Source organism: Vicugna pacos, chromosome 1 (assembly GCF_048564905.1).
Source record: "Vicugna pacos chromosome 1, VicPac4, whole genome shotgun sequence".
In the NCBI taxonomy this organism is placed as follows: domain Eukaryota; kingdom Metazoa; phylum Chordata; class Mammalia; order Artiodactyla; family Camelidae; genus Vicugna; species Vicugna pacos.
In genome coordinates, this window is record NC_132987.1 from 114552677 (window position 1) to 114576537 (window position 23861).

General features: G+C 34.7%; 1 protein-coding gene across 7 annotated transcripts in view; it reads right to left on the reverse strand.

Annotated features, from left to right (window-relative positions):
- Positions 1 to 23861, reverse strand: part of CRYZL1 (crystallin zeta like 1) — a 29852-nt gene that overhangs the window by 1369 nt on the left and 4622 nt on the right. For 6 of the 7 annotated variants that reach the window (XM_031689520.2, XM_031689556.2, XM_031689444.2 and 3 more), the window contains 10 exons: positions 20825 to 20896; positions 19132 to 19209; positions 16950 to 17022; positions 14065 to 14109; positions 12786 to 12854; positions 7345 to 7478; positions 6112 to 6223; positions 4187 to 4285; positions 2979 to 3100; positions 1986 to 2091 (listed from right to left, as the gene is read on the reverse strand). In XM_031689520.2, the coding sequence (XP_031545380.1) occupies positions 1986 to 2091; positions 2979 to 3100; positions 4187 to 4285; positions 6112 to 6223; positions 7345 to 7478; positions 12786 to 12854; positions 14065 to 14109; positions 16950 to 17022; positions 19132 to 19209; positions 20825 to 20896 (910 nt within the window). The remainder of the gene's footprint in view (positions 1 to 1985; positions 2092 to 2978; positions 3101 to 4186; positions 4286 to 6111; positions 6224 to 7344; positions 7479 to 12785; positions 12855 to 14064; positions 14110 to 16949; positions 17023 to 19131; positions 19210 to 20824; positions 20897 to 23861) is intronic. The other variant, XM_072968848.1, reaches the window with a different exon arrangement.

The following is a 23861-nucleotide window of genomic DNA, read 5'->3' on the forward strand; positions in this document are numbered from 1 at the left end:
AGCAAGCCTAATGCCTGTCCTCAGTAATGACTAGTGTTGTCCCAAATGGATGGCAGTATAATGGCGTCTGGGCTTCATTTTAGCAGTACAAATGGTATTTTTAGTTAAAAACAATTTCAGCATTTACATCTCTTACTTTGAGTGCACATTTATTTATTAAACCAGCTGATAATCTATGTGTGCAGGAAAGTTAACAATCTGTGTGTGTTTAATATATGCCAATAAGAGAATCAAAAAAGTGTAAAATTTGAAAATCTAGCCATTTGATTGGTATTATAATATTAGAATTGAGCCTATATAATTGCTAATACAGAAGAATTATTTACGGTGTATAATCACACAATTGAAAGATCTCTGTTATATCACAAGCAGAAACTGAGTCATGTGTCATGCAATTGAGGGGGGTTTGCACAAGTGAGAACTAAAGTCTGATTTAGGATTTTAGAATTCAGAACTTTAGAAAATGTAAATTAGAAAATACGAATATGAGCTACTTTAAAGATGTTTAGGACCTAAAGAATACTGATTCATTTATTCACGTACTACAAATTCTTTCTACTTCTGTTAATGAAATTACCAACAGTATGTCTAAGTGTATTATATAAAATGTTAATTTCTGATTTTTGAAAATTTAACATTTCACATGAACATGTCATGTTTCAACATGGTCCATGGATTTGTCAAATAGGTTAAAATCTCATGATGGGGGCTGAGAGAGTGACTGAGAGAATTAAGTAACACAGGCAAAGCAGCCAGCTTACCTTCTGACATGTAAAATTCAAAACATGGTAACTAACGTTACTTTTAATACATGGTATTCTCTATCATTGACATCCCATAGTATTCTTGATAATTACAATATTATTGGACATTTCATTATTTAAAACTGAAATTTAAATAATTCCTTTAGGAAGTTAGAAATTAATTTTCCAAATCTAATAGGAAAATATTTAATCAGAAATACTTTACACACACATACATTCACTATGTTAAGGGGATGTTCTGGTTTTGAAATGTACTCTTCAAAACTCAACATGTGCAGTATACTAATTAAATACTACTATTTGAGATCTCTGAATTAAGTCTGCTATTGCTCCTAGAGGAAACTAGCCTTGATACATTATTACACAAATGTAACAGCACACATTTGACAAAACAAAAGAATGATATTCAGTGGAGACAAACATAAGGTTATGCAAGAATTTCTTCATGTACAGGTATGCTCTAATAAGTAAAAAACTTGTTTTTTATCCAATACATTAAAAATTTTACCAAGTGCACCTGCCTTTAAAACAGGCATCTTAGAAATAAAAGGTTTATTCTTAAGTTGACTCTGCTCTAAAGACTTCTGGACCTTTTTTTTGGAACTGCTTTCATATGCTCAAGAAAACTTTTATTACTTTTACCAAAATTGGAATGGTTCGGGTTCATTCACTAGATTTATCACTGAATGACCTCCATTTTTAAAAAATCAAACGCATCTTCATTTGATGATGATTTTCTAGCACTGATATTCTTAAAAACACCCCACAAACTCTTTAATTTAGACAAATATTCTGAACTGTTTTGCACAATGGCACCATCCTAAGAGTAAGGATGTGACCAATAATTTCTATAATGCCAGTTAAAAATGAAGCAAAATCTTCCATGTACCCTATAGTTTATCTCTTACTCAGAACAAGCGAGGCTGCCTGGGTCTGATTCCTGCCACTAGCTAGCTGGATCCTTGGGCATGTATTAATCTTTCTATGCTTCAGTTTCTTCACCTGTGACATAGGGATAATAACAGTACTTAAACTTCACAGGGCTTTTTAATGTTTAAATAAATTAATATCTAAAAAGCACCTGGAACACTGTTTGGCATATTCAGTGAAAGTTAGCTGCTGTTATTATTAGTTACTATTATCATTATTAAATAACTTAATGATGAGAGTACAAGGTAAATTTCAAGCCATAAATTCAAGGCAGTAGGAAAAAAAGGATATAAAGATACTTTCCCTGTTGTACATTTGACAAATTCCAAACTTCATCATTAAGGAAAGCCACCGTTGCTCCCTTGAGGAAAAGGCAATGGCTGTCTGGAGGATCCAGCTTGGATAGAATGTACAAAGACTGATCAGTTACTGTGAGTTTAACAGCAGAAGGTTGATTGGTATCTTCAGCCAGAAAAACTTCTATACAAATTAAATAATATCCAAATAATCAGCACACAAACTTTAATAACAGTATATATACTGTAATGTTTTTCTTTTCTAATTCATTGTTCAAAATGATGAGACAGCAAGGTCAAATGCAAGACCAATCTAGAGGTGATGAAGTGGGAGCTGGCACACGTGCAAGCACACATGTGATTTCTGGCTGCTACTCACCAGTCATCTTCGCGAGGATGTTGGAAAATCGATGAAGACTGGTATATGAGAGTTATGATCAGCCACAATAAAAATATTTGAATTTTGTTGAGAAATGTAACTTTGGAAGACAATGTATATACAAACACATTTGTTGTAAACTCCAGTTTTAATAACTAGAAATTGTCATAATTTTATACAGAAATATTTTGTTAAATATATGTCAACAGGAGTGTTTGTTATTAAGGAAAAAGTTCTTATTTAAAATACTGTTAAAAAATTCAGAAGTCATTACTTCCAAACCACTAAATAAGAGTTAAACGAATTCCTTTGCTAGGACTTTCAACAGTTTATTCAACATGTAGCTAAAAAGTGAAAAAAAAATTTTTTACCTTTCTTTAAAAATAGGATATAATTCAGAATTTATACTAATTTAGCCATAAAAGACTTGCCTCAAAAGACTTAGGCAGGAGGGAGGGGGTTTAGCTCAGTGGTAGAGCACACGCTTAGCATGCACAAGATCCTGGGTTCAATCTCAGTAACTTTGTTAAAAAAAAATACTTAGGCGTTATTCTTTGTTAATTACATCCCTTTGGTGTAATAGTAATGCTTTATTGTTTCTGATAATACCTGCAAGTTTTCTTCTGTTGTTACCCAATGGCCTCCAACACCAAGAAGGGTGATGATATCATGTTTATGTGGTAGTAGTTGTAATTTTTCAGCTGGTTCATCGTCTTTAGTATATAATCTCACTTACGAAAGAATTGTTTAAAGAGGAGAGAGAGAGAGAAAATATACTTTATATTCATCTGACAAAAAAATTAATTCTTCAAACTGGTTCTCTTTTTAATGTAAGAACAAGGAAGCATTTTTCTTAGAAAAAGGTAACATACAATGTATTCAGACACCTTAAAATATACTTTTTGCATTAAAACTAGTCATAAAGTTTACTCTAGATTTAATTAAAAGTGAAATAACTAAAGATAAAAAGTTATTTTAATTTGAAAATCAGGCAAGGTAACTAAGTCTGATAGTTTTAATCATACAATTGATAGGTTAATACTTTCGGAAACAATGACTTCTAAGTAAGGAACTCTTGGACTGAAGACAGTCATACTTTGACATAATTATTGAAATGTCTATTTGAAAAGTTAATGAAGTACATGAAGCCTACATTCACTTTTGCTGAAAGATTTTTCTGAGTTAATTTTAAATCTTGAAAATACTGGCTAAAAAGAAACACAAATGATGGCCATAGAACTATTCATTATGATTCTTATGATAGAAGATAATAAAGTCTAACAAAGTATAAATGGAATCCCTTTGCAGGCTTGAGAAATCTGTTTTTTAGGTGCGATGGGCCTACCTACATGTGTACAGATTAGGTGTTAAATAGATATTGGTTGAACTACAAAAGTTCAAGGGAAGGTGAAAATGCAAGAAAATTCTGTGCTTTTCCAAATAGGGACTGCAGAAGTCAACCACCCGGTAGAGGGCAGCGGTACACAGCAGAACTGACTGAATAAGCATCTGGCTGAGACCCGAACTAATCTGGGAATCACCAACGAGGTCCTGTTTGTAGATTTCTTGTAGCGATACTTAAACTCCAATGCCTATGCTTTAAAAGGAAAGCATATTCTTCCTTTCAGTGTTAACAAGGAGAATAAAATGAAGATGTCCAATTTAAATAGAAAAGTTGAAAAGAAAAAAGAAAACAACCGATAAATATCAATTTAGTAAATACGTAAATAATTATTCTCTGGTTGTATATTTTTTCCAGAAATTCACCTATCGCATTAAAAAAACTACACAGACTACTGATTTAGTAAAGTACCCACCTCCAGCATCTAGGACAATATCTACTCCGAGGCCACCTGTTTCTTCTAAACAGCTCTCAGCAACATGGGTTTTCACGTTAGATACATCGATCACTCGGGCTGTAAAGGACAGGAAGTCAGGCAATTGTACTGTTCTCTATGTGATCAACACAAGTCAAAGGAAGAGAGAAAGAAAAGCAAATAAATATGTTCTCTGAAATGAATTAAATGGTTGAAACAATTAGTGAGTCCTAATTATACTTTTTTCTCATCTAACCCATTATTGGTAAGGATCAATTTAAATAAAGGGACTGATATAGTCAATAAAATAAAAATATGGGCACTTTGTGGATAGTGTGTTCCAAGATACAAAGAACTGTTCTCTACAGCTAAAGGATATCTAGTCAGAACTGAGGATCTCTAAACCACAGAGGTACTATATTAAGAACTGGAGTTGAAAGGTTAAACAATTTAGTATTTAATAGAGTTGAAAGCTAAAAAGTACAAAAATACATTTATGTGATATGGTACTTCTCTACCAGAGGCCGTTTTATCCTTTCTCAGTCATAGAAATCCCAACCCATATACTCACTCCCCACCACTTGTCCCCCAAAAACAGAACAAAAAAAATCCTGAAAGTAAAACAAACAAAAACTCCCAGGATTATTTTAAGCAGACTTAGTGAAAATTAAACTATTTTAACTGACTGCTTTAAAGTATTACATTAATAGAATAAGCCAATGAGAGAATTCAAAAATTTCAGAATTTGAATTAGCAAACAAAGACACATGTCTTTATTTCATTTTTGTATCTTTTAGCACTTTTTCATTAAAGAGACTTCCTCTCAGAGCTGCTCAGATTTGAGGTGTAGCTGAGTAGGGATCAGAGACTCAGGGGTGGAGGCGGGGGTAGGGAGGACACAAGAGAAAGGAGACTGTAGCAGCTACGAAGGGCAATGCTTTTTTTTTTCCTCCTCTCCATTCCATTTCAATCTCTTTTCCCTTTTTTTCTTATTTTCCTCCTTTCTCCAGCCTCTGCTTTAACCTCCTTTCCATTTCTTGGTAATCTCTGCCAGAAGCATAATGTAACCATGGAAATAACACAGGCTTTACAGTTAGACAGGCCTGCGTTCGCATCCCATTCCAGGCCTCCTTCTAGTTGTATATTCTTGGACAAGCTAATTAAATTCTCTGAGATGCTGCCTCCTGTTGACACAGACTTGTGACGGATTTAGGGAGATACCACCCATATTAACACTCAATGACACTTTCTTTCTTTCTTCCCTGCCTTCACTTACACTGCTCATCTTCTTTTCTCTTCATCTGGTAAACTCCAATGTTAATTCTGTTAACTGCACTCTATTAAATTCCATTCCTGTCTGTCTCCTCTTCTTTTTCATTTTTTCAGTCTCTGTTTTCTATCTCCCTTCCATATTCATTGCTGTTCAGGTAAGCTCAATTTTTTCAAGGCCTCCCCAGCCTCCAATACATCCTGTTTATCACAAACTGTATCTGCCCTGAGTTTCTGTGTAAGTGGCTCGTCTCCTTTCCTAGCGTATCACAGGAAACAGACAACTTCAGAGGTATATCACTGGGTAAAAGAGGGTAAGAAACATACAAAGAGAAAGTGATGCAAAAATATTTTGATTTATTGACTAAAACCAAAGAGGCACCAGGTGTTTCTAAACTGTGTCAAAGTTCACCTAATTCATTTTGGTTAAGTTCATAATACTGGGGCAAAGAAGAAAAAACACAGAAAAATAGAGGTTTAAAAAACAAATAAAACTATTGCTTAAGCAAATCTGGACTTGGCACAGATATTACCTGCATTTAAAAAATAACTTGCATTTGGCATTTTGCAGTTTGTTTTTTAACAAGTGTGGTTTTTAAGGTGATATCCCTTCAAAATTTCACATTTTGAAGTCTATGTTGAGTACTATTACCCACCTATGGAAGGCCTAAATCTTTCAAGACACTGCTTATCTTCAAGGCTGCATGCTGTTGAAATCACTTTGGCTCCTCTATGGTGTGCTAACTGAATAGCTATTGTACCAAGTGCCTGTGAGGAAACAAATACACGATACATTTATAGGGCAGAGGCTGTATCTAATTTGTTTTATAGGTTATTTAGCAAAGTATAGTAGTTTAGTGCTATTTCAGTATATTTTTAAATGGTGTCTAATAGAAAAAGAAAAAAATATAGACAGGTTTGGTAGGGGAAACATTTGATTGACTTTCTTCCTTAGGAGCAGTGGTGAAAAAGCTGTGATACATGCTCTCAGCCAGTCTGACCACAGCACGTAATTTCAAGAATGAGGGCCAAGTTCAGAACACGGCCTTGGAAAGAGAAAGATGGGCCTTTAAGAGCCTGTCAGCATAATGATCGAAGCTAATTACATAATATATATGCAAGTCCAGCAACCACTCTTTGAAGACCAAAGCACTTCAAAAGTTTCATCCTTTTGCTGACCTTTGGGCTAAGTTCAGGGAAACACTACTATCCTAATGTTGGACATAAGGCTGAAGCCAATGCTCAAGACAGTTCTGCCTTTTTTTCAAAGAAAAGTAGGGGAAAAAGTATTTTTTTTTCTTTGTGGACGTTTATTTTTCTTTTTGCTACGAGGTAGGAAAAAGCATTTTTATCAGTAGCCAGATTAGAAAATAAAACTATAAATTCACCCCAAGTTTTGTAACATTTTTTCATTATAATATTATAATTTCATGTATTTTCTTTTAAAGTATATTTTGATGATACCTGTAATATGTTTGAATTAGCACAGTTTTGATCTTGTGTGATCTGTCTATAAATGTAACACTTTATTCACATAAGAGTAAGTATGAGGGACATGATACAAAATTGGCAGGGAGTTCTGTGGTATGGCTTCAAAGACTATGAGCTAGTTCAGGCTTTATGTAAAAGGCATGAAGAAAAATGGCTTCTCTGCTTTTTTGTTTTTAATGTTCTAGCAGATTTAAATTAGTAAGAAACTGAACACACTAATGCTGACTTTCATCTCCTATTGATATAAGCTGAGTATTTTAGAAAATGGGAGTTTGGTAAAGGTATCAGTGAATAAGCTAACTGGCAATGAATTATACTAGCAAATGGATGGCCCATTTCTGAATTCCCTAAGTTTACTGTATGTTGGTCTGTTTCTTGACAAAACTATTAGCACCTACACTTGCTCCGTCCATTATCAGCACTGATTTTCCAGGAGAGAGATGAGAAAGATAATGCAGAGCTGTATAGGCTCGTACTCCATCCCGAACGGTTCCAGCGGCTTCTGTCCATGTAACTTTTTCTGGTTTGTGAACTATTACAAAGAACAAGAGGAAACAATCCTTTAGCAGGTCCCATTAGCCCTGCCCCCTGGATCTGTTTCTCTCCATCTCTGCCCCCACCATGGCCCTGGTCCAAACCTCTGCTCTCATTATCTTTCACCTACATTTCAGTTTCTCTGCTTCCATTCTTGCCCATGCATAATCCACTCTCAACATAGAAGCCAATGTGTGGATGCATTTTTAAAACGTTTTACTGTTAAGAGTAAAACATATGAAGAAAAGTTCATGAAACAAAGTAGGGTAGATGAATAAAGATAAAGCAAATACACAAGTAACCACTATCCTGGTTAAGAGAGAGAACACAGCCCTCACCCCACAGCTTTGCCTCTCCCACCAGGTTTTTTTTTAATTGAGAGATAACTGACGTCAAAGCTCACTACCATTCTAACTCAATTTCTTACTTGCCTTCATATTTAATAACTCAAGTATCCATTCCTAAACAATATAATTTTATTTTGCTGGTTTCTAAACTGATCTAAATGGAACTGTACCATACACATTCTTTTCTATCTTTTTTTTTTTTGCTCTGCATTGTTTTTTAAGACACATCCTTTTTTGTACATGTGGCTATAGTGCTTTCATTTTTGTTGTTTTATGGCAACATCTAATTTAATACAATGGATGGTTAGCCACTCTCCAGTGAGAAACATTTGTTTTCCCCCCATTCTTGGCAGTTAAGCATTCTTAGCTAAGAATGCTCTTGTATAAAAGTTACTGTTCCACTGGTACACAGGTTTTCTCTAGGATATTTACTGAGGAATGGAAATCCAGCCTCAGGATGTATTCTTTGACTTAATTGCAGATTTCCAAAGTGGCTAAATGAATTTATTCTCCCACAGCTGTTGCTGTGAACATCTTTGTCAACCCTGGTTTTACTACACATTATTTTCCCATCATATGGGTGTGTAAGGGTTTCTTACTGTGATTTTAATTTATTTCCCCCTGATTATTAATTAAGTTGAGCACCTTTCCGTGTTTATTGGCCACCTGGAATTCCTTTTGGGAAGTGCCTGTTCAAGTGTTTCATCAATTTTTCTATTGTTGTTGTCTTTTTCTTGTTGATTTATAGGAATTCTTAATATATTTTAGATGAGTCATTTGCTTGTTTATGTGTTATAAATGTTATTTTCAACTTTATGGCTTTTGAGTCTCTTTAGAGGTGTCTCTGAAAAAACAGAAGTATCAGAATGACCTTTTAAAAACGTAAATAACATCCTAATACTTCTCTGCTTAAAATTCATCAATGGCTTTCCAGTGCACTTGGAGCAAAATGCAAACTCCTAATATAGTTTAAACTATATTAACTCTATATTATCTGACCATTAAGCTGCTCCTTAATGTTTATTTTTTGTTTTGCTTTTATGTTGTACACTGAATGTGCTGTTTTTCACAGTACAAGCAGTCTTTCCGCATTTTACCTACAATAAAAGTTTATAACCGTTTTCATAGTCTTTACCAGAAGTGTTTTTCCTCTAATGGCAATAGAGTCAAACGGGTTAGCAGTCAGCACTGCATTTACCAATTAACTAGTGCCATCTAGTGGGCAAACTGAGCATCCAAGCACATGATGAAAATGTCCAGACAGACAAGCAAGGCATTAAAACAGTAAAACGTACTAAGCACCAGGTGATATCACACACAGTACTTTATTCCTTACCAAACTCTTTATGAAGGCTATTTCCCCAATTCTACTGACTATGAGATGGAATTCAGGGTAGTTAATTTGTCTGAGGCCACAGAGCCAACAAGTGTGAAAGTCTGACTCTAAAGCTCATCTACTGTAACAGCGCCTGCTCAACCTATGTACAATTTATTTATATGGATTTTTTTGGGAACACCTTCCATCATAAGAATTAGGACTACCTATATTTTCATTAAGAAATCAAAAATACAGTGCTTAAAAAAATGCTAAGAGTAATAAAACTACATTTAGGATTCCAGAGGCTTTAAAATTGCAGGGTTAGATGTGGCTTAACGCTGAGGTCTTGCTTTTTTGTTAGGTCGTCTACAAGTGTTTATTATGTTATGAAAACTAAGAAAATAATTAAAAGAGAGCCATGTATGGATCAATAATAATAGCATGTCAGAGTTCAAGAATTACAATTTTAATTCTTTCTACCTTAGGTCCAAAGGAATAATGGTGAAAGGGTGTGCCAAATTTTGAATGAAAAATAGAATTATTTTTATGTTTGACAGATGGCTTGAGAACTGAAAGCACAAAAGGGCTGAAAGAATTACTCAACTTCTTCACTCTGTCCTCATTATTCTGCAACAAGATTAATCTTTGGGAGTTGTCTGGAGCCTAGTTCTTTGGTTTGGTGAAAGAACACTCACTTGAAGGTGACTAGTTCTGAGCTTTTATTTAAAAGTATCATCAAGGAATATTTAATAGGAACTAAAATAGAGCTGTGGTAAACTGAATTATTTCCCCCTGCAAATCTTCAGGGAACATACTGAAATAATTTCCTCTTTTACAGAATGTTGTAGTTACAGCAGAGATTAGAGGTTATCTAGTTTGGCATCCTTGTTTATAGACAAATTACATGTCTCTGGGTCTTGCCTAAAGGTCACACACAGTTAGCGGTCATTTTAAAGTACTTCTTTTAAAGAAATATTTTGTTGTGTTTTATTCTCCAGAAATATCTAGAATTTTGTTCTCTGTATATGTTGGTGGATTTTTGGACTATAATCCACCTGATTTGTAGGAAAATAAAAGGTCATTTGTGTGGTTCCCTTGTCTTAGTTTAAACTTTGTAGTGTGAAGGAAAAGCCGGGCTGGGCTAACAAAATAACTCACAAATCTCAGTATTGGAATACTGATCTGAGTTCTGCTGGACTAACTTGTAAATCTAAGTTAATTAGTGTTGGTTTGCTGTTCATGTTTTTTGCTAGCCAGCTGGGTTTTCAAAGATACATATCTGGCTTTGGAATGTTGGTTTGCTGCCTCCCCGCCTCCACCTTTGTGATGATAATGCTGCTAAAGCTGTTCCATGCCTATTGGCTGAATACCCCAAGCTTGTACTTTACCCTATAAAACCTCATGCGCACGTCTTGAAGGTGCTCAGAGCTTTGGAGCAGAAACCCCTCTGAGCCCGCCGGCGTAATACATCTGAGTACTCCAACCCTCCGAGTGGTGCTTGTTTCTTGGCTGGCCTGTCGTTTCCGTAACAATAGCTAGAAAATTCTGGTGTTTCAATTTACTTTTCTCCTTCTAGACCATCTTACAATTCTCCAGTATTCAGCAATGCCTAAATACATGGACCTTAATTATTTGTTAACTTTTTTTAGTAGTTAACCTTCTGTAACAATTTAGTTTACTTTGTCAAAACTCAACCTAGGAATCCAAACCAAAAGTTTTGTTTGACTCCGTATTTACAAGGTTTCAAAAGAACAGGGGCAATAAATAATGGCCCGAGGAAATTCTAGAATTAAAAATAGTATAGTTTCTCATAAGGGAGACGGTGACGGTCCTCAGTTTTCAAACTGCATTATATCAAAATAGTCATGGATCAGAGATCTTCACTGCATGGTATCTGAAAGTGAGCTTTATCTTTCAAAGGAAGACATACTTGGCTCCATAGCTATGTAGCTTAATATATAGATTAGCAAAGGCCTCAGATTTCTGGAAAACTGCCTTTTAAAATTAATTTTTAATGAAACAATATAGTATTGCTTGGAAATTTTAGACATAGTAAATGTCATTAATTCAAATATAAATTACTTACAATTTATAATTTCAGAAATGCCAAAGATTTCACTCAAGTTCAAGTTACTGTATGAACTCAAATGTATACATTTACTATTTTCAATTGTCCAAAATCCAAACTGGCCCCATATGGTTTGATTAACAATTATATCATTCAGGAAGAAACTTAGGAAAAATCTTCATGAAATAGTTCAAGAACACAAAAGAATATGTTGTCTCTATAGATAAGATACAAAGAATAACATGAATCCCACCATAAGGAAGAGCCGACTGGCAGTGCCACCAGAGCTACGAGTTCTGTGGATCTACTCTGGTCACATCCTCTTTCCTCCCCCACAAAGGTAACCTCCACGTGACTTTTCATCCCTATTCTTAAATAAGATATGCTTAATTAAATCGCATATGTTTCTGAACTTTACAGAAGTAAATGGTATCACACTGTTTGCATTCTTCTGCAACTTGTTTATTTCACTCAGCAGTTTGTGAGGTTCATCCGTCTTGATATGTTTGGCTGTTATGTATGCACTTTCATGGATGAGTTGAATTAGAAATATCTTTAGCTATGCATCTTCCCGGTGATGAACATGTGGGCTGTTCCCATTTTTATTCCACAGTTGCAAACCATGCTACTATGAACTCTTGAGCACGTCTACTAGTGCACTTCAAGCTTCTCTGGGGCACAGGAGTAAAAGTGGAATTACTAGGTCTGAGGTGTTAATACATCACTCCCTTTATCAGATCATGCTAAATTATTGTCTAATGCCTTTGTACCAATTTACACTCCAAGTGTATAAAAGATTCTTTGCTCCACATGCTTGTCAAACTTTATAACTTTGTCAGTCTCATGGATGCTTAATGGTATCTCTAAGTGGTTTTAATTTGCTTTTCCCTGATTACTAAGGAAATGTAGCATCTTTTTACTATGGTTTCATGAAGTGTGTGTGTGTATCTATTTACCCATTTTAATTTACATACTCAAGGAGTAAATTGTTGTAAGAAAAAATTTTAATTAACATTTAAGTTAATAGAACACTGGTCAAAAGAGACTAGCAACAGAAACCAAGAATAACTGTTCTTGAGTCTTTCCTGACTCGACTTTACATGTACTGTCTAGATTTTATACATTTAAAAATTTCAGTTAATAACCAAGAATAAGAATTTAAAAAAATCTGATTAGGGATATAGTTTCAGAGCCAAGGGAAATTTGCTTTTCAAACCTCTTACTGCAGGAAGGGTATAGTTCAAGTGGTAGAGCGCATGCTCAGCGCCCAAGAGGTCAGGGGTTCAATCCCCAGTAGCTCCTCCAAGCAGAAATCAATAAAGAAACCTAATTACCTCTCCCTCATAGAACAAACCTCTTATATGAGCAATGTAAGGGAAACTTAAAGGTCTATACACTGTTTAGTCTGAAAATGAATTTTTCAGATACAAAATATAAGCTAGAAGTATTATTTACTTATAGTTATTTATTAGGTACACTCACGGCAGATGTAAAGAAATCAGTTACTAAAAACCACATGTATCTGTTAGGTAAGACTTCCATGAGCTCCCAAAAGACCGAACCCTCACGTACCTAAGTAATGCTCATGTACGCGAACAACTTCACAAAGTCCGGGGTCTTCAGAATCCAGGGGTAAAATTCCTCAAAATTAAACAGAGAAACTTAAGGGAAACAATCCAGAAAATGAATTCCTTCCTAATGAGGTGCCAGTAAGCATTAGTCTAAATTCTCAATGGAATTTTGAAGAAGGTTCCAGCAATTACTAGTGTGGATAAGGGAGAGATTTCAGAAATAAGGAAGGGAAGTGGACAGTCTACTTTCTGACATGAACACCATAATATCTATACTACCTCTGTCTCTTTCCTTCTCTTCTTTCACCTCTGAGTAATGGTAAAGACGATGGCTGATGTACAGAGTCACATCAGAGTCTTGGGGGTACCTGGGTTCGTCATTAAACCTGCCTTTGATGCACACTTACCTTTCCAGGATATAATCTCAGTATGCTTCCAATAAAATCCCATTTTCCCCTGTGCTAGTCTGATTTTACCTTTGGTCTCTTACAAAAATAATCTCAAATAGTACAATGTCACTGACTTCTTGGGCAGATAAAAAAACATAAGATAGACAATGAATTTTAAAGAAAATACCTAAGTCAAAGGCAGTTCTGTAAAAGCTGATGAAAACTTTCCTACAAATTTATTCTTAACAGCTTCAGGCATGCTGTAAAGCTATATATTTTCTAAGTTTACAAAGTTTACCATGAACATTTTCTACAGAGAAATGGTGATTTTAAAGACTACTACTAAAGTCATACTTTATATTTGTGTGAATGTCTAGGATACAAGCATAAATATATGTATTTGCAAAATGGTATTAACTATGGATATGAAAAAAAAGCAATATATTAAATGTTTTCAGTGAAGTTTTAGTTTTACAAGGGTAGTGAGGGAGAAGCTCTGTACGATTCAAGTCGGGTGTGGAGAGTGAAGCTTCTACACGGCCAAGTCAGTGGGTAGTCTTCAAGCAGATGACCTGTGACTTGGCTTTTCTCTAGAGTCTTTGGTCTAGCTATAGCCTGGGGTCCTGTCGGAGAGGGGCTGCACCAAGGAGAGTAACAATGGCGGTCATCCTTCTGCCATATCTATAGCCAAATACTGAAAAGTTTTAAATATTCTGCTATTGAGGTCAAATTCCCAATTCTCTTCATCAATGGATATTTGAGAAAATCCCAAACTCAGAAAAGTATTTGTGTATAAAGCAAAGTCACAATAAACATCAACAATTGTATAGAAAAAAGAAGAGACAATAGTAAAATAGAGGAATGGAAATGGGACTATGACCTATAACTTACCAACTACTTCATCATCTGGTTGAAAGAATGATACTTTGCTTCCAACTAAAGAGGGGGGAAAATGTATAATTAGTACTATGAGGTTATTCAATATAATCTAACTATTAAACTTTAAAAGCCATGGGTTGATAAAAAGTCGCTAACTCAGAAAAGGTCATGAACTTCTAGGACATTTTGATAATCTATGTGACAGTACGACAGAACACTTCAAATCTGGATTCTCTATAAAAACCTGGGCCATGTGGTTGCTGACACCATGGAGAAGGACGTCTCTCTATTTAGCTAAGGATGAAGGGATAAAGGAAAATAATCCACTCCACGGCTCTCATGATTACACTGAGTTCCATCCCTACTGTGGCTAATCCAATCTATCCTTATTTTAATTGCAGAATCCTAGAGGCACAACGGGGAATTCTAGAGTCACATATAAATTTACTTTGACTTGGGATTATGGAAAGAAACTCAGAATGGTGCCAAGAAGTTTGGGGGACTGTACAGAATGATAGTTACGTTTTCTCCGTATGTATAGAGAAAAGGCCTCAGCAATCAGTCACCTCTCCAGAATATTTTTGTTCAAATAGTTACAAGAGGAATGAGAGGAAAAAAACCAAACTTCATTGAATGTCTACTTGTGCTCAGCATTTCAGCACACTATCACATTCTTCACGGCATACCCATTACATAGGATTATTACTCGTATACTTAACAGACAAGGAAACTGAGGTCGAGCAGTGAAGTAACGTAGAAGCCTGAGGTTGGGAAGTGGCCTCTTCGCTGGTTCTGCCAGGGCCCAAGTTCACTGCTTCTTCGGATCCCTCCTGTGCCATCACCCCCAAATAATTTTTGCTCTTTTTCTGTACTTTTCTCTTTCCCTTCTGCTCAGGATTCTTGTCTTCCTAAAATTACTCTGTTTCTTTTTTCTTGGCTTTCTTCATACTCCTTTCAATTGTCCTTCAAACAGTGGCATTACCAAGGATTTCACGCTGTCTGTGGGTCTCCTCCATTTCTACTCTCACTCTGGAATGAGCTCATCAACATTCTATTTTTTCAAATACAACCTTTATGCTGACAACTTTCAAATATATAAATATATATATATATATACACACATATATGTGTGTGTGTGTGTATGTGTGTGTGTGTGTATATATATATATAATTCCAGCATAAATCTCTCACCTTTGAGTTTTTAAACTCATAGGTATTTCCAGTGAGATATCACTTAGGCACCTTGAACTCAACAATTATAAATCAAAACTCACTTTCTCCAAATTGGACCCTCTTCCCTTATCAATTGGTGGCACTAGTTCATACCTTAACCAGAATCTTGTAAATCATTCTTCACTTTTACCTGTTTTTAATTCCTCTGTTCCAGTCAATTATTAAGTTCTGCTGACTTCACTTTCTCAGTATTTCTTCAATATATTTACCACCTCTGCCACCATCTAGGTTATGAACTTAGTTGTTTCTTGCCTGTTGGTCTATACCCAAGTAGTCCTCTTGCCTACAACCTGGTTTGCCTCAAATCTACCCTTCATATGGCCACTCTAATAATCTGTCTACAACCAAATCTGAGATACAAGGCTCATCATGGATCTGGCCCTTCCCTACCCTCTTGCCTCATTTTTTGGGGGTGAGAAATCAGTGTTCATATCATTAAAATTTTTGTTCAATATTTTTTATTCTGCTACATCTGAAGGAAAATTTTCTTGACAAAATGTTTTCTGCTGCCAAGTATCTTGCCTACAACTCCTGCCCAGAACTTAACTTTGTTCCAGCAACACCAAACTCCATAATTCTTCTATATGTTACATTATTCATGGCATCTTCTCTGCTGAGTGTGATTCTCCCCCTGTCCACCCCTTACGTCTACCTTACTCCAAGAAACCTCTCCTGTTTCTTCTGGCTGGTTGGGCACCTCTCCTTGGAACTTTCAGAATAATCTGCTCATATATGTGTATTTGTGTTTCCTTCAGGTTTTGAGCTCTTGGAGGGCAGGGACTTTGTCTCATTTATCTTCATATCCCAAGCACTGAGCAAGTGCTCATTAAATGAATAAATGAATAATATGATAAATGAATAAATCAATGAGTGAATGATTGATTGATCATCTTCTGGCTATTATAATTCTTATTTTTATTCTCCTATGAGTTGAGCAGAAGAAAGGAGAGGGAATGAAATTATGATTTAGCTATGTTAGAAGATACACTGAGAAAGAATAACAAGTATAGTACAGATTAAAATTACAGGTAAAATTCAAATAGTTTAACCACATAATATATGCAGAAAGAGCAACCATAAGCCGATAGATCATGAACTATACTAGCAGCGAATATGAACAGTATGTTTATTCAGAAACAAATTATTTATTTCAAGTACGCAGGTTTACTCTTCTGCATGTTAAAACCAAAATTTACTGAAATTTTTCTTTTAGACAATCATAAAATCTTACTGGTTATTTCTCCCCAGAACCCATTTTCAGATGAGCGAACTCCTTAGCTTTTACTCAATACTCAATTTTAGGTACACTTTAAAAACTTAATGTAAATGTAGTTACTATTATAGAAAATTTGGCCAAAAGCCAACTTACACAAGTAATTTATGCTGGTCTGTAAACATCATAAAAAGGACAATATTCATCGTTCTATTCAATGGATTTAAGTACATAATCTTTAAATACTTACTAAACTGTAGTAAGTTCTTCAATTATAAAATACCAATTAAGTTGTATTTTTCTTTTTAACTAAAAAGGGAAAACACTTCTGTATAATTAACTTTTATATTTGAAGAAGTGTGTACAATTTTATGTCAGTAAATCAATTAGCTACCAATTAATTTCTTTTATCTTAGAAAATAAATACAGATACTTGTATTTGTAAACTTACCTTCTAACACAATTCCAGCGACTTCCCTCCCAACAGGAAAGAAATCCTTCTCCATCTTCATTTCTGCCAGAAGCTAAGTAATGACAAAGGCTTGAATTTATTGTCAAGAATAAATCCTACCCTTTTTACATACATGAGGAAAGCAAGAGCAAAAATCAAACCACAGAAAAAACAAGTATGACCCATTTTTGGCATCAAGACAAAGCAAGTAACTTCACAAAATAGGTTTCTCTATAGAGTAGGAAACCGAGTTTGTTGAGGAATTAGTTGATATGTAGGACTCAGGTGTGAGTATTATCATTCAAATCACCATTAATATACTTCATCATCTTTATTCTGCCAAACATGAAGGGAAATAATAGTCAGAACAATTCTCAGTTGGCTAAACACTTTGTAGCAGTCATCTCATTTGGGTGGGGTGAGGGGAGTTTGGAGAGGACATAAAGGTGCTCCATTTCCACTCCTTTTAAAATTGTGAGTGTTTCTCACCAGTCCTAGGTTAGGGAGCAGGTGGGAAGAAGTGATGGATATGCACAGGGTAACTGCCACATAATTTCAGATTGGAGTCTTTTCTTTTAAAGGATAAATTATTTTTAAGAGATTAGTATTTTGTTAGATTAACAAAATTAAGTACTTGATTTTTAAAGTGACAGGGCGTACGTAGATAAGTCTGTAGCTTAAGTTCCTCTTACACTTTTCTAGAAGTATAAAAGTTATTATAATTTTATAATAATACTAAAGATGCTGAACATATTTCTAGGGATATTAATATTTTATGAACAGTAAGTAAAAAGAAACTGAAATAATTCTCTTGACTATTTATTTTATTTTTCAATTCTTTGATCTCTTACATATACTTGATTGCCAGAAAAGTCTCTTTCTCAATGTGGAACTTTATACCTTCCCTAAGATGTTCATATAACATTCTTACAGAAGTAATGGATGTTGTACAGAATTTCTTTTTTTTATGCACACTTTCACAGAGCTAAAATTATGGTTACAGCAATTGCACCATGCCTCCTTCACTTACCATTATCATCAATAGTTGTGCAAGATTTCATCAAACTGATTTTATAATAATTTACCATTTTTCTTTTTTTAAAAAATATTTTATTTATTAATTATTATATTACTTAATTTTTCTTTTTATTTTGGGGGGGGGAGGTAATTAGGTTTATTTATTTTTAGAGGAGGTACTGGGGATTGAACTCAGGACCTCATGCATGCAAAGTATGTGCTCTACCACTTGAGCTATGCCCCTCTCCACCACCATTTTTTTCTATTAGACATGAAGATTAATTTCCTAGACTAGGATTTTAATGGATTTTTTTGTAGTTTTAAAAAGAATATCTTGGAAGGGCTGAACACAGAACCCTGCAGAAAAGGAAGAGTAGAGTATTCCTGGTGAAAGGCCTTCAGGGCATCTCACTAATTTACTTCTTAAGTCATGCTCCTGTTACAGAGTTGCCCAATGGAAGCCTATACTCTTGTCCTGTAGTTTCCCTAAATGTGACTTTACTGATGAAAACTTATATTCCTAGAAATTATGGTGACATTATAATTCAGTAAGTTAAGAGTCCAAAAAAACTACAGTATTCATCTTTAGAAAACTGAGTAAATGGACCTGCTGTATCCATCATGGCACATTTAACCATACTTTATTTACCATTTGAAGACTTTCTATGTATTTCATGGTCAGTAATGGAAGATTACTATGGAATGGTGTGAGGTGGTGTAGGAGAAAGAGAGAGAAAGGGAAATGAGAAGAATAATAATTATATCCTATAGTATATAATCAAAACTAAAGATATTAACTAGAAATACCTGTAGACTAGATAGTTAAATTAATTGATATGTTTCTAGTTTCCATTTTTACTATATTTAAATTGTTTTTCTTCCCTGATTATAGGCCTTAGTAATTATAAATTCTTAGCTTTTCACAATGTAAAGAATTTTATAAAATATTTGCATATAATAATATAAAAATACATGACTTCAGTTAGACTAATGATTTACCTTAATACAGAAATATACAAATGAACATTAATTTTTTTTCCTGGTTGTTCTATTCTTTTAAGAATGGTAATTTCTTGGCACTCAGAAGTCAGTTATTATTAATTTTTATACACTAAATATACTACAAAACTCATTTGACTTTTGACAAAAATAAAAGCATCAATACCTTTGTATTTATTGGGCTGAGAGCACAAGCTTTAACTTTAAGTTTCACATAGTTATCCTTTGTAACAGGAAGATTTTCCTAGAATCAAATGATAAAAACAATTCACATTCCTTTGAGAAAAGGCTTTTATGTTGCAAAAATTTTTATACATAATTGAACAAAATCAAACAGACTCCCAATCTTACACCTAACTGAAAAAGCTACAAGCAAGTATCCTATAGTATACAATCAAAAAGAATATAGAGAATGCTGTGATAAAATCTTTAAACAGCCTTAGTTAGGGCACCTATTTTGAAAATGTACTTAAGACACTGACATGGATATATATGTTGGCAACGAATATAGGAAAACAACGGAAAAACATAATCTATTTAAATAGTCTCAAAGCATCAAATCTTCACAGAGGTTTAAACACATACACACATAATACATAAAATATACTGATCTTGGAACTTCCTTAATTCTATGAATAAAGTTCTTAGTGTCATTTCCTAATCTTTATTTGACATCTCTTGGACATTTCAGCACGCCCCATGGGACTCTGGGGTCAAAAATACAAACTTAATGGGACTCCTCATATTCCACAGCTAGATAGAACTTCAAAGGCAAAGATATTTCAAACTCGAGTGTCCAATGTCATCCACCAATGACACCAATAGTTAAAATGCTCTTTTCAATCCCTGATATGTTCAAAAATTCGATCAAAAGTTGGCTAGAAGAGCTACCTGCATGGTGCCTCTTGTGTCCTATCAAAGGGATCACTGTGCTTTATCTGACATGAACACAATATTTTGGGATATTCTTTTTTAAATCTCAGATGTGATAATATTGGGTGATAATATGAAGATATTCAATAATATCGACAAACTTGTGGATTTTAACTCATGATTGTGTGAACCTGGCAATGATTCTTCCTAGAAGCCAATCAAACCTCTTAGAGCTTCATCCTGACCCAATGGTAGAAGCCAAGCTGTCTGAGATTCAGACTCCTAACCTAAATGACTTTGGAGTTGTTCAAAGATAACACAGAAAAACTGGATTGTGTTCATGATCCAGGAATTTTAATTACTACTATGAAATATACATACACTACGAAATACATATTGCACTTAGTTTTCATCCCTAAATTTACAGTGGAATGATTTTGGCCTGCCACAGCCTTTCAAACCAATCACCAATATATGAAAATTCCACAATCTATGCTTAAAGTGGTGAAAAACTAGAAATCATTTAAAGCTTAGTGAATGAGGTTACTTTGCAAAGCTCAGAAGTTAGTTTGGAAAACAATGCTTTTCTATCTCTTTTATTTCATAATATGAGAGAAAGTATTTTCTGAAATATGGCGACAGTCTGAAAACTCACTTTATTGTGGTATTCAGAATAAACTGCGTTAATTTTGCAATATGTAAAGGCTACGGAAGTTATTCTGTTTTCCTAATATCTTTTATACCACTACTCTGAGGAACTAAAAACTCTTCAGTAGCAAGTTTTTTAAAAATACATTTATACTACAATACGGACCACTGTTTTTAAATAAGACTAAAGGTAAGTAATTTATAGAGCTTCATTTAAATAATTTTCACTCATTTAGTTCCACTCAAAATAACCTGTAACAGGCCATTTAAAACTGGGTCTATCACATAAGGAAAATGCACTATCTTGTTTGATTTAATGATTAAACAATTTTTCTTACCCTTTCTTGGAATACAAATGTTATTTCTTCACTTGTAGAACTCTGTTGAAAATATAAGCCTTTCATAGTCACCTAAAAACAAAAAAGAAAAAATAAACATGAAATAAACTAACCATCAAATGTCTTTCAGATCAAATGAAAGTAAAAATTGAAAAATAGTGCTGGTAAAGGATAATGATAACTATAAATGTAGTCTTAAACTTAGGTAATGGTTCTTGAAAGTGATCAAACAAGAGAATATGCAACAATCTGCGGTACACACCTGAGAATGGGCCCAGGACAGTTAACCTTTCACACAGAGGTGAGCATGTGCTTAATTTCACTCTACTATTCAATAAAAATTATTAGATATACTTGAAAAAAACTTACACAGGCAAAAGAGCTCATTTTAATAACCAAAGGTATCATTTAAAGGGCTTTCAAAGACCTAAAAAGGATTATTAAAAAGGAAAAAGTTAGGAGGGAAATATAGCTCAGTGGAAGAATGCATGCTTAGCATGCCTGAGGTCCTGGGTTCAATTTCCAGTACCTCCATTAAAAAAGGAAAAGGTGGACAGTCAAGACACTCATTGAAATTGCACCCCTAATTCATCTGTATCAGTTTATAAGCCATTTAAAGGAAATATTTAAATCTGTATTCTTTGGATTTCTTGACACATCTCTAAGGATTCCACAGTTGTTTCTTTAATTTCCATAGTAATTGTATGGCAAGATAATTTTTTAATATAAATTTTGTAGAAGTATAAAATATACATAGAAAAGTACACTATTGACTAGTGTATAGCTGCTGAATTTTACAAAGTGAACATGGCCATGTCACAGCAGGAAACACATCACTAGAAATCCAGATGCTCCCTTGTTGCCCTTCTAGTCACTCCTAAGGATACTCAATATCCTGAGTTTTAACAGCACAATAGTTCTGTTTTTGACTTTATATAAATGAACTCATACTCCTCTATGTCTGACTTCTTCCTTTCATTATTATGTTTGTGAGTTTCACCTGTGTTGCTGTCTGCAGTTGTAGTTCATCCAATCTCATTGTTAAATAGTATTTCACTTCATGGATAAATTACTATTTATCCATTCCATTAAAGACAGACATTTGATTGTTTCCTGTTTGAGGCTTTTACAAATTATCCTGCTAAGAACATCCTTGTAAATACTTTTTGGTGAAAGTATTGTTATTGAATTTATTTTATGGATGAGGAAACTGTCTTACAGAGGCTAAGGCACACAACCTAGGGTCTCATGGCACCAGTTTGGCCAGAGCTAGGACAAACCAGGTGTGGCCAACTCCAAAGTCATTTCTCTTAACCATTATATTTAATGGTTTTCTATTGAGCTGGTAACATTAGATATATCGCTTAAAACTAGAATCTTACATCCTTTAATTTAGGATTGGTAATTATTAAGTGCCTGTTGACAGAACTAGCAACATAATTTGCAGGGCTCACTGTGAAATGAAAATGTGGGGAACCTTGTCCAGAAATTAACATTTCAAGACGGTGACAGGCGAGCATTAAACCAAACACAAGTCCCTACTGACTGTGAGGTCCAGTGTGAGTGTATAGGTCCCGTGCTCATGAAGCTGGCCCTGCAAGCTGAATCTTAGTGGATCTAACGGATCTGCATAGAGGGTTTTTACTGCAGTTCAGCAATGGTTGCTACTTTCTGGAATGTGATAATCAAACTGCTAAAACTAACAGAAATGAATATACATTCAAGACATATATGGAAATTATGTATGTAGCATGTATCAACATTAAGTATGTAAAAACAGAGTGAGCCAGGTCATATAATTAAATTAAGTCTAGCCCTTTCGTTACGGAAGGTGTGTGTGTGTGTGTGTGTGTGTGCGTTTGTGTGCGCGTGTGTGGGTAAATCAATGTGTTTGTTGGGGTGGCAGGGGAGAAGGGAGGAACCTAAGCATAGAACAGCAGCTATGCAATTCCCTTTGACATAAATCTAACCTCTTCTGCCTAGCTGTCAAGGCTGTCTAAAATGCATATGCATTGTCCCAAGTCTACCGTATTCTTCCATTTTCCCAACACACACCCAGTATGACTTCACACCATATGGTCACCACTGTCTCAGGGCTCCAGGCATTGCTTGCTCTCTGAGACTATGCTGTACTTACTCCACAGATTCTGTGAAGTAAATAAAAGCTCAGGTCCTACTCCCTCTCTGAAACCACCCACCAGTGACACGCAATCTACCCCATCTGTTCCATGCTTCTAGATTTCGAGTGTTACATACTAACAAACAAAACCTTGTTCTATTCACTTACTAACTTGTGGGTTTTCTCAGCTCTTGCTTTGAAGAATCAATATCCATTATTATTAAATAAATAAATCTCTGTTCCTACTAAGTCTGGAGCTACTAGAGCTGCATTTTTTGAGAAATGGAATAATTTACATATCAACACTTTGATCTCAAAGCATCCTCCTTTGAATTCTGGAAGCTACTATTTTCTCTGCCCATTGCATCTGAAAACATACTGCATGTCTCCCCAGATCAGCAGTCACATGGACGGTATGCACCCCAATTTCAAAGACATTGGAAGCCAACCGCTTGTGTGAACCCTAGTGTCCTTTATGTAAATATTATATGCATAATAATGTCAGTATTTTTGGTCAGATCATCCTAAATAGCTCCTCCAAATTAGGTTAAAACCAGGCTGGGTGGTAGAAAAAAGTAATGTTTAGTTGGTCCAAGTAGGAACCATGTGGTAGCAAAAAAATTCTCAAAGTTACAAAGTGAAGAGAAGTGTTTTTATGAAAGTGGCCAGAAGAAAATTGAGGAAATATTATTTGTTCTGCAAACCCATGAAAGGAATTCTGAGTTCTTAACATGGAGAAAATGGTAGAATGGATTATATTCAAGGCCCACTTAGTTTCTTAGGCACTGGTCCAGATTAAATGGAACACCTAATCCATTATTTAATAACATTTTATCGAATGTAAAGATATTTGCACACAGGAAACAAAATAACTGAACACTTCATTAAATAAAAATATGAATTAAAATATAAACTATT